The sequence below is a fragment of the Takifugu flavidus genome, chromosome 14, assembly GCF_003711565.1.
Source record: "Takifugu flavidus isolate HTHZ2018 chromosome 14, ASM371156v2, whole genome shotgun sequence".
In the NCBI taxonomy this organism is placed as follows: Eukaryota; Metazoa; Chordata; class Actinopteri; order Tetraodontiformes; family Tetraodontidae; genus Takifugu; species Takifugu flavidus.
In genome coordinates, this window is record NC_079533.1 from 1904733 (window position 1) to 1914732 (window position 10000).

The following is a 10000-nucleotide window of genomic DNA, read 5'->3' on the forward strand; positions in this document are numbered from 1 at the left end:
TGGAGCGTCAGAACCACTCTCCAAGATAAAACGAGGTTAGATAAGTACACCAGAGAAACGGCCCCCAGAGAGACCTCGGAATCCTAGGAAGGAGGAACAGATGGGAGAAGCCTCCATGGCACGTGCCGCTGCCAACCTGAGGAAGTGGCACTTATCAGGGAACAGGCGAAGAGATCGTGGGAAGATCATGTGATCATCTGGGTCCAGCAGAGTTCAGGACAAGGACCCTGGAGGGGCCAGGCCTCTGGTGGAGGACCTGAGCCTATTCAAGGCTGGAGATGTGATCACGCTGCAGAGACGTGCACGCCGTGGAACCTTTCGGAATAAAGTCCACCCTTTCCGGGCCCCATCGTGTGACCACGGCGCTCCCTGAGGTCGGCTGTCCTCGGGGAGAAGTCCTGGTTTGAAAAATGAGGGTTGAAGGTCTAATAGGCTTTTAACCGCAGCAGAATGAGATTAGACGTTTGTGTTTGGTGGGGAGGGATGTGGCTGTCACTCCTCATGAAGCTGGAGCTGAAGGGGACTCATTCAACTAGAGTTCCAATCATCTCAGCGCGACTCGGGCCGCTTGGTTGATACAAACTTCCTGATCAATAATGGCAGGAGAATATTATTGATTAGTGTTAATATAATCATTATTACTATTGTTGCCATGGTTGTTTCCTGCCATTTCAGAGGGGGTCAAAACCACATCTACGTCTGTTGTGTCTGACCCCCCCCCCCCCCTTCCTGTCTTATCTGCCCCCCGCCCCCCCCGGGACGGTGGCATGGTGGTTTGAGATGTGCACTGACCTTTGACCTCAGGCAAGGAGGATGTTTTCTCTGGAACTGATATCAGAGTGGCTCCCTGTGATGGACTCACTGGGGGGGGTTCTTGCTGGTACAGTAGGCCTGCTCCTCCTGCTGCTGCCCCCCTGCTCCTGCTGCTCCTGCTGCTCCTGCTGCTCCTGCTGCTCCTTCTGCTCCTCCTGCTCCTGCTGCCCCCCTGCTCCTGCTGCTCCCCTGCTCCTGCTGCCCCCCTGCTCCTCCTGCTCCTTCTGCTCCTCCTGCTCCTGCTGCCTCCCTGCTCCTGCTTCCTCTCTGCTCCTGCTGCCCCCCTGCTCCTGCTGCCCCCCTGCTCCTGCTGCTCCTGCTAATGATTTGCCCTTTGTCTTTGTTTTCCACCACCGAGTTGAGTGATTGATGAAACTGTGTGTCCTGTTGATCTAATCCGTGCAAGCGCTGTGTGTGTGTGCGTGTGTGTGTGTGCGTGTGCGTGTGTGTGAGTCAGACCCCCCCAGCCCGAGTCCTCTTCAGTCCTGATCCAGTCATTTCAAAATGCAGTAAAATGGAGCTCATCCAAGTTGTCGTTGAGTTGTCGTTTCTTTCATTATTGCACTATATCACTATTATGTCCGAGCTGTAGCGCCACCTACTGGTGACAGGAAGTCACCTGCTCTGCGCTACTAGTACTGCAGCACTAGTTCTTATTTCAGTGGCTGCTGTGTGATGGTTCTGGGCCCTCTAAGCACGGCTCATGTGTTGCTCCCCAGATGTTGCAGGAAGCTCTTCCCATTCCTCTCAAAGTTGTCTTGATCAGAGACGTCCAGAGGTTAAATCTTATTAGATTTTGCCTGCAGATTGTGCGGGAGACTCCAGCGTGAGCTGGAAGGAAGTTCTCTGTCCTGATAACACTAAAATCGAGCTTTTAGCCATCAGACAAGACAGCGAGTGGTGGCGGCAGCGTCGTGCTGGGGGAGGGGGAGGGGGGCTGCAGCAGGTCCTGAAAGGCTCATAAAGGCAGAGAGGAAATGAACGGCTGCACAAACAGCAACCCAGGAGGGACGCAGTCCTCGGGAGAAGAGACAACATCTTACAAAGAATTGCTTTATCCTGAGTGTTTTGACATTCCCAAGCCCACAAACGAGTCGACCGAATAAATCGAAAAGCGCTGAACTTTAGCAGCTTTACACTCGAGAATAAAAATGTTTAAGTACTTCTGTGCTCTGGAGTTTCAGCTGTAATATCATTGACTATTATCTTGTTTTTCAGCTCTTCCGGTTTGTCATCAATAATTTAAATCATTGAGCTATATCTCCAATAATCTTATCTCTACTGGGGCTACTTACAAACTTCCTGGGTTTCAAACCCAAATTCTATTGAGAATGAATCAGTTTATAATACTAGACACAATTAAAGTGAAATGGAACCCATCCGAAGGGGTTTCCACCTGATGGACGGTCTCGCCTTTGTGAACAGCTGCATGCTAACAGCTGGATCCAACACAGGTGAACCTTTACAGGCTCTCCCATTCTGTCAGCAGCACCGCGGCAGGACGGGCGGAGACGGAGGAGGACTATCAGATCCCTTCATCCACCCTGTGCTTGAGACAGGCTGCCGTCTGCATCTCCGTACCTCAAAGGTGCTCAGTGTGTTCTGGTTTCCAGGCTCATCAATGTGAGTCCTCCATCTTGAGAAGTTGCTTAGGCTCTAAAATAACTGCTCTCTTACCCAGATATGTGGAGAACAGCTCTTCACCCCCCTCTGTGGAGGACAAGCAGCCCCAGGTCCTGGAGCTGGGTGAGTCCTCAAACATGCCTGACGTTGTCCCAGACCATCCTCGGTCCATGTGCAGCGGGAATAATGGGATTTGTTACTGGCAGTGGTTGATTTTGGACATAAATGGTCCCTGTTTTTGTGTTGATGTCAGGACATTTGCTTTAGTTTACCTCATTATCAAAGTTCCATCAACCAGTTGTCTGTCATACGTGCATATCAAACACGCAGACGCAGAAAAATTCAATTAGTAAAGAGGGGATGTGACTATATAGCTCTAGCCTCCTCCGTACACCACACTCTATTAGCTTATTAGCACAGCTCAGCACAATATTAGCAGCGTATGTGACCGTTAGATGTGGGGGCTGGTCAAATCTGCCTGGATGATGGTTTCCACCTCAGCAGGAATCATCTCCCAGCACTAGTTCGGGTGCAGTCAGGTCAGCCAGTGTTCAGTGGACGTTCCTGAAGGCTACGAATTTGTGCTTTGACCCGCTCTGCTTGTGTTCTTCAGGCATCCATTCTGAGCCCATCCAGGCTTTGGCCTTGGGGGCCAAACATTCCGTCATCTGCCCCTACAACTCCACCACGTCTGACTACGACATCCTGCTGCCCCCCCAAGGTAGTCCTGCCCTAACCAGAGCCTCTGTGTCCCACCGCCATCATCATTTTTAGCCTCTTTATTCACATTTCTATAATATCACCTGTTCCACCTGGTGCAAAGAGCTTCTCCTAGTCCAGGGGTGGGCAAACATTTTGATTCGTGGGCCACAATGGGTTCTAACATTTGACAAAGGGGCCGGACCAGGAGCAGATGGATGGATGGAGTGCTTTGGTAACCTCACCTCATTGGAGAAAAAATACACATCTTGGGATATGGAGAAAACATGTGCTTTAATTTCAAATGAAAATGAAGAGAAGCATTACAACAAAATATCTGACTTTGGAATGAGTCTTAAAACACTTAAAATCAAATGAATAAAATGTGCCTTTTTAAAAAAAATTAATAACCATTTCTATTTTAAAGCACTGAAAGTTCTGTTATCCTTCAGGATATCACCATCACTCTCCTCCTGACTGTCTTTTTTCTAGTGGGAAAACACCAGAATTGCAGTGAAAATTTAACATTAACAAGGTTTATTCATTTAATTTTTCAAGTTTGGCGGGCCGGATTAAAATGTTTAACGGGCCGCGTGTGGCCCCCGGGCCGTAGTTTGCCCATGCCTGTCCTAGTCCAACTCAGTGTAACCTCCTTGTCTAAATACTAAACGAACAGGTTAGAAAAGCTGTAGCATATATTGAAACCGCAGCAGAGACGAATGATGAAAACATTCTGTAATATTGTAAATCCCTCTCTTTCAGCGCTAGAAGACCCCTTTCAGAGCTGCCCTCCGTCAGGGCCGCCCCCGCCTCCTCCACCAATGCGGCACAGCTTCATTGACCTCTCGTCCTCTTCGCCGTCCTCGTCCTGTCACTCCTCCAAGCCGTCCTCTTCCTCCGCGGTCGCGCGGCCTCACAGGCCGTCCTCTGGACAGGATCAACTGCTGCTGACTCCTGGTTAGCTGCAGGCACGCCGTTCTCTCTAAAAACACACTTGAAATTAAATCCCCTCTCTGTGTGTTTGTGTGATCCAGACGCGGTGCTGGACATGCTGAGCAGCGCCGCTCCACTGCCTCCAGTGAGACGGCACGCGGACAGCGTTAAAGGCTCCAGGGGCTGCCTGGAGTACGACCATTTACCAGCACATGCAGGTACAGCTACAACTCCCTCCCAGCAGGGAGCAGCTTGCAGTTCATATCCAAATAATTCGCCTGCGTTCTGGGGTTTGGAGGATTTTTGCATCCTGTTTCCACTAAAGATTCCAGGACAGCTTAGGGAATGCACAGAAATGCCTCGATATCTGCATCCTCACAGGCGACAGGCCACCATTACGCAGTGATAAATGTCTGAACCCCTGAGACATTTAACAAATACCAAAGCTCTGCTTCAGCGACGAGCCGCTTCTCATCTGCAAAACTCTTTACGACCACTAACACACCCTCAAATTTGTGCCCGTGTGCCTGGAGCAGCTTTCCACTGACCTGCTCTCGCTCCTCTCTCTCTCTCCCAGTATCCACAGGCTGTTTGCAGGCCCCGGCCAGGCCGCCAAAGCCTCTACCCAGGACTCAGCCGGGGAAATCCCACAATACGGAGTCAGAAAACACGGATGCCAAAATTGCCAAGTTGATGGGGGAAGGTTACTCATTTGAAGACGTGAAGCGGGCACTTATGATCGCCCAGTATAAAGTGGACGTGGCCCGGAACATTCTGCGAGAGTTTGCCTTAGTCGTGCCAAAACTGAACATCTAGACCGTCAAAGTGCAGCACAACACAGGTGCTGGTGCCTCCCACCTGACCAAAGGGCTCTTTATTCCGCTTCCTTTCAGACCGCTGGGAGCTACAAAACCAGGAAGTATTATAGGGAAGACTTCATCTTTCGCTGCAGCTCGTCGACGACGATGCACAACTGAAGCCAAATCATGTCAGAGCAGAAAGAAAAGGGGCGAGGAGCCGTGAGCCCGTTTATGCTGTTTACAGTGGACGTTGCCAGTGCTGGCCTTGCTGCCTGGGATTCACGCGCATCCCTGCCCTATGGCCTGCTCCTGCTTGTGCTGCTCTCTCTCTCTCTCTCTCTCTCTTTCACACACAGCTTCATTAAATGTCTCCAAACTTCACTTGATACATTTCAGCCAGCTTTTGTTGTAGTGTTTGTTTGCGACCACCAGGGGGCGCCAGAACGCAACAAGTGTTGACCCATTGTGTCGCCGCCGTTCTTTTCTTTCTTTGCTCACTTCCTGCTCACACTCTCCTCCGTGAACAATCCATTGAGTTTCACACAGTCAGGATGACTTGCAGATCGGGCCAATGTCTGGTGAATTTGCACCCAGATTTAGCCGGAGGGTGCCTTATGGATTTAGTGGATTTCTCAGCCCTGCGGCTGGAGCTCTTGGTAATCAGGAGGTGTGACCCATGTGGGTGTGCTGACTCGGTTCTGTCCTTCACCAAAGGATTAATCCACCGGGGCCTTTAGGAACGACTGTCCTCACCTGTGGACAGAAAGCCATTGAATGTATTTGTCCTGCGTAACTGACAAACCGAGATGAATATTTTAGGGAATCTTACAGGAAAATCAGTCCAAACACAGAGTAAAGTAGTGAACGGAACAAGTGAACTCACTTGTTTAATTCCCTTTGTTTTGGGAAGTTATTTAATCCACCCTCTCCAGATAACAGATCCACTTTATCCGAGATAACAGAAGTACTGTGCGTCACAATTATTAATATTCGTCGGGAGGGTAGAGCTGGCGCTGGTCATCCTGGAGGAGGATGCTGCTTCCTTAAAGAGTTCACGTCACAGGAGAAGAGAACTAACGGAGAGCTGAAGCACAACCTGACATGATCAGATGCCTCAGGCAGCATTTATGGAAGCGTTGGTGAGGGTAGCGCACGTAGGTGGACCCTCCAGGTGAGAGAGGAACGCCCTCAGATCCCTCAGAAGGCCGATCTTCCCGATGGACCAGGAGTTCATCGGAGGACTTTGTGTCCTCGCTTTACTTAAAAAAGGATTCTTTGATTGTGTTTTTGTACTTCTGCAGCTCTTATCGATACACTGAAGATTTCCCACAACGGCCTGATTGTTACTATTCATTTGATATTTTCTCCAAAAACATGAGCGTGTTCTTGACGAGCACAGGAATGACGGGAATAACTGAGATGGAAAACGACAACACGTCGGAGGGAAAAACCACCGTCTTTTTGTCACGTTTGTTAATGTTCTTCATCCTTGTATTGGGATCAGCGGGCCCGCGGACCGGTACAGTCGCTCACATCAGGCCATTTACTCGATGTCACAAGCACAAAAAGGGACCCAAAGAGGATCCGCGGATCATCGGATCTGCCGCAGCAGCAGCTGAGCTCCGGGTTTTAACAGCTGAGCTTCTCCCAACCTCCAGCTTTGCTTTCTACGTCTTTGTTTTGCACTGGACTTCACCAGAACCTCACTTGCTGAGTCCGTTTCTAGCATCTCCAAATGTGAACTTGTTGCTCGTCCCACAGCTTTGCCTTGATGTGGAGGCGCTGCTCGCTGGCTTTGATATCAGCAGAATCCTCCTTTGATCTGAACCGGCTGGCGGACGGCTGATTCCTGGATCGTAGATCAGCCAGTAAAGTGAAGCTTCCTGCCAGTACTACGTGGTGTGTGTGTGTGTGTGTGTGTGTGTGTGTGTGTGTGTGTGTGTGTGTGTGTGTGACTGATATACGGTATTGTACTAGAGACTGTTGTAACTTTTATAATCTTGTCCATCAAACTGTTCACGGCACCGTGAGACCGTACAGCGTATTTGTATGGGTACGTGCATCTTATAGAGACTGTGGAGATGCTCCCGTGGGGGGTGTGGGGGTGGGTGTGGGGGTGTGTGTGACCCCAGAGTCACAGAGAGGATCATTAAGCAGAAGCCATCCCAGTTCGACATCCGAACGTGATAAATTCCTATCAACGATTATCTTTTGGGCTAGAACTATTTAATCCCATCGTTGGTGGAGGTTCCTAATTTAACACAGCTTTTCATTCCTTCTCTGTTAAGACGTAGCCCCCAAGATGCGGAGCTACATTTCTGGTCTGCATTTCATTATTGTTTTTATCTTTTTTAAGAAATAAAACCTTCGGGCTGCATTTGACTGGACCACAGCCACGTCTTGTGATGCCTCTGATATTTGAGCCTATGGAATGAGTGCTTCTCCTGGAGCGAGGGGGTTTCTGGAGCCTTCTCCACCGGTCAGGCAGCAGCAGGGTGACAGGACGTTTTCATTCTCAGCAACTCGGTAAAAGAATGTCGGAGAAAGCGGAACACATATTTTAGCATTTAATTAAACTCGGATAAGCTGCTTCATCTGTTCCCCTGATGAGTTGGTTTCCATTCTAATGTTGCAACAGGAAGCAGTTTGACCTGTTGTAACCTGGCGAGCGCGAGTCTGCTCCTCACCTGACACACACACACACACGCTCATTCTTCTGTGTGTGTTGGTCACATGATAGAGCAGCGGTGGGTTGGAATGAAACCATTTTTGCTTCTGACTTGATCCAGGTCAGCAGGGACGTGGCGACGCAGCTCTTCCTGTCGAGGTCGAGCCTCAGTCCAGCTGCAGGGTTAAAGCCCCCCCCCCCTCCCCCCACACACACACACACACGTAATAATTGAATGATTCTTTAACAGTGGACAGTATGTGAGTGTTGTTTAGGCGATCTCCTGACACGGATGACAAACGTTAGGCCTGAAAACAAAAGGGCCTTCGAGAGGACTTTGATATTTGGTTTATTGCTAATCTGCATAGATATATGGGTCTATATATCTGATCTATATATAGCTCTATATATCTGATCTATATATAGCTCTATATAGGTCTATCTATCTGATCTATATATAGCTCTATATAGGTCTATCTATCTGATCTATATATAGCTGTATATACTGTAGGTCTATATATCTGACCTATATATAGCTCTATCTATCTGATCTATATATAGCTCTATATAGGTCTATCTATCTGATCTATATATAGCTCTATATAGGTCTATATATCTGACCTATATATAGCTCTATCTATCTGATTTATATATAGCTGTATATAGGTCTATCTATCTGATTTATATATAGCTCTATATAGGTCTATCTATCTGATCTATATATAGCTCTATATAGGTCTATATATCTGACCTATATAGCTCTATCTATCTGATCTATATATAGCTCTATATAGGTCTATCTATCTGATCTATATATAGCTCTATATAGGTCTATCTATCTGATCTATATATAGCTCTATATAGGTCTATATATCTGACCTATATATAGCTCTATCTATCTGATTTATATAAGCTCTATATAGGTCTATCTATCTGATTTATATATAGCTCTATATAGGTCTATCTATCTGATCTATATATAGCTGTATATAGGTCTATCTATCTGATCTATATATAGCTGTATATAGGTCTATCTATCTGATCTATATATAGCTGTATATAGGTATATCTATCTGATATATATAGCTCTATATAGGTCTATCTATCTGATCTATATATAGCTGTATATAGGTCTATCTATCTGATCTATATATAGCTGTATATAGGTCTATCTATCTGATCTATATATAGCTGTATATAGGTCTATCTATCTGATCTATATATAGCTGTATATAGGTCTATCTATCTGATCTATATATAGCTGTATATAGGTCTATCTATCTGATCTATATATAGCTGTATATAGGTCTATCTATCTGATCTATATATAGCTGTATATAGGTCTATCTATCTGCACAGGCAGCTGTTTCGAGGGACGATTCTTCTTCTTTACTGTTGCAGTTGGTCAGCAGTAATTAGCTTGTGCAAATGTTGCATCTGAAGTGCTCCAATGAGGACGAGGAGATTTGGAGAAAAGCCTGGCCGTGTTTGTTTTAAATCCAATTCTTCAGGTCGGCGCTGCCTTCCTGCGTCTCTATTTGCACAGCGAGCCTCAGAAGTGTCGTGCACGGCTTAATTAAAACGCCACAGAGACGCGTGTGAAGGTAGCAGCCCCCCCCACGCAGGCGCGACGCCCACACAAATATCAGCCGTCTTCTTCTGCCGGCAGCAAGCAAACTTTTGTCTGAGCTGTCAAAGCGCTAATAAGCAGCGACGCAGGAGAAAGTGTGTGGCTAATGCGTTCTAAACTACTTATTGATGGAGGTGCGACAAACCCGGAGAGGCCCAGATGCGCTTTTCCCCCCCAAACTTTATTGTCAACAACAGTACAAAAACAAGTCTGTTGAACTCCGGCGTTCTCATCCGACTCTCTTTGGTTTCACTGCTGATCAGTTTATTTGCAACGGAACAAAAGGCAGGAGACGCTTCAAAATGATGACCGATGGGTTTTACGCGAGGTGGCGTCACACACACACGCGCACACAGGATGTGACCTTCACACAAGGTCAAACCCCGACATCTACTCTGGCTTCTAAACTCCAAATTTGGATCTGATCAAATCAGATTTCCAAACCAGTTCATTAAGTCTGGTTTTCCTCTGGTGGTTCTTAGCAGACAGATGTTGAGGCCCGTTTAAGTGGTTTGCCGGTTCTGCTCAAGCTGTGTGTGTGGACACTCGCTGGTGTGTTGTACTGATCCACAACCGGACGTGACGGAACCAAACGGTCACCATTTTTAAGCGCCTGACAAACCATCAGTTTGAGAGTAACTTATCCTAATAATACAGCAGAGAATGAGCACACGAGCGCTAACCACTGACATTAGCATCCAGAACATTTTCAACACTTTATGATGCTTAAAATACAAATAAACTTCCATGCTGCAAGATCAACATCCAGGTAAGTTACACACAGAATATAAATACATCCCCCACTCACTCACACACACACACACACACTCACAC

At 47.4% G+C, this 10000-nt stretch overlaps 2 protein-coding genes across 9 annotated transcripts in view; one reads left to right on the forward strand and one right to left on the reverse strand.

Annotated features, from left to right (window-relative positions):
- cblb (Cbl proto-oncogene B, E3 ubiquitin protein ligase) overlaps window positions 1-7255 on the forward strand; it is a 28419-nt gene extending 21164 nt beyond the window's left edge. For 4 of the 7 annotated variants that reach the window (XM_057053984.1, XM_057053987.1, XM_057053986.1 and 1 more), the window contains 6 exons: window positions 2282-2401; window positions 2495-2559; window positions 3050-3157; window positions 3898-4092; window positions 4170-4286; window positions 4646-7255. In XM_057053984.1, coding sequence (XP_056909964.1) covers window positions 2282-2401; window positions 2495-2559; window positions 3050-3157; window positions 3898-4092; window positions 4170-4286; window positions 4646-4884 — 844 coding nt within the window. In that variant the 3' untranslated portion in view covers window positions 4885-7255. Of the gene's footprint in view, window positions 1-2238; window positions 2402-2494; window positions 2560-3049; window positions 3158-3897; window positions 4093-4169; window positions 4287-4645 lie in introns of those variants that run through there. The other 3 variants (XM_057053988.1, XM_057053989.1, XR_008953599.1) reach the window with 3 other exon arrangements.
- A 2071-nt stretch (window positions 7256-9326) lies between these two features.
- The window catches only part of alcama (activated leukocyte cell adhesion molecule a), a 30869-nt gene continuing 30195 nt past the window's right edge, over window positions 9327-10000 (reverse strand). For both annotated transcript variants that reach the window (XM_057054304.1, XM_057054303.1), the window contains one exon: window positions 9327-10000. This exon is cut by the window's right edge and continues 783 nt beyond it. The gene's annotated coding sequence lies outside the window, so the exon portion shown is untranslated.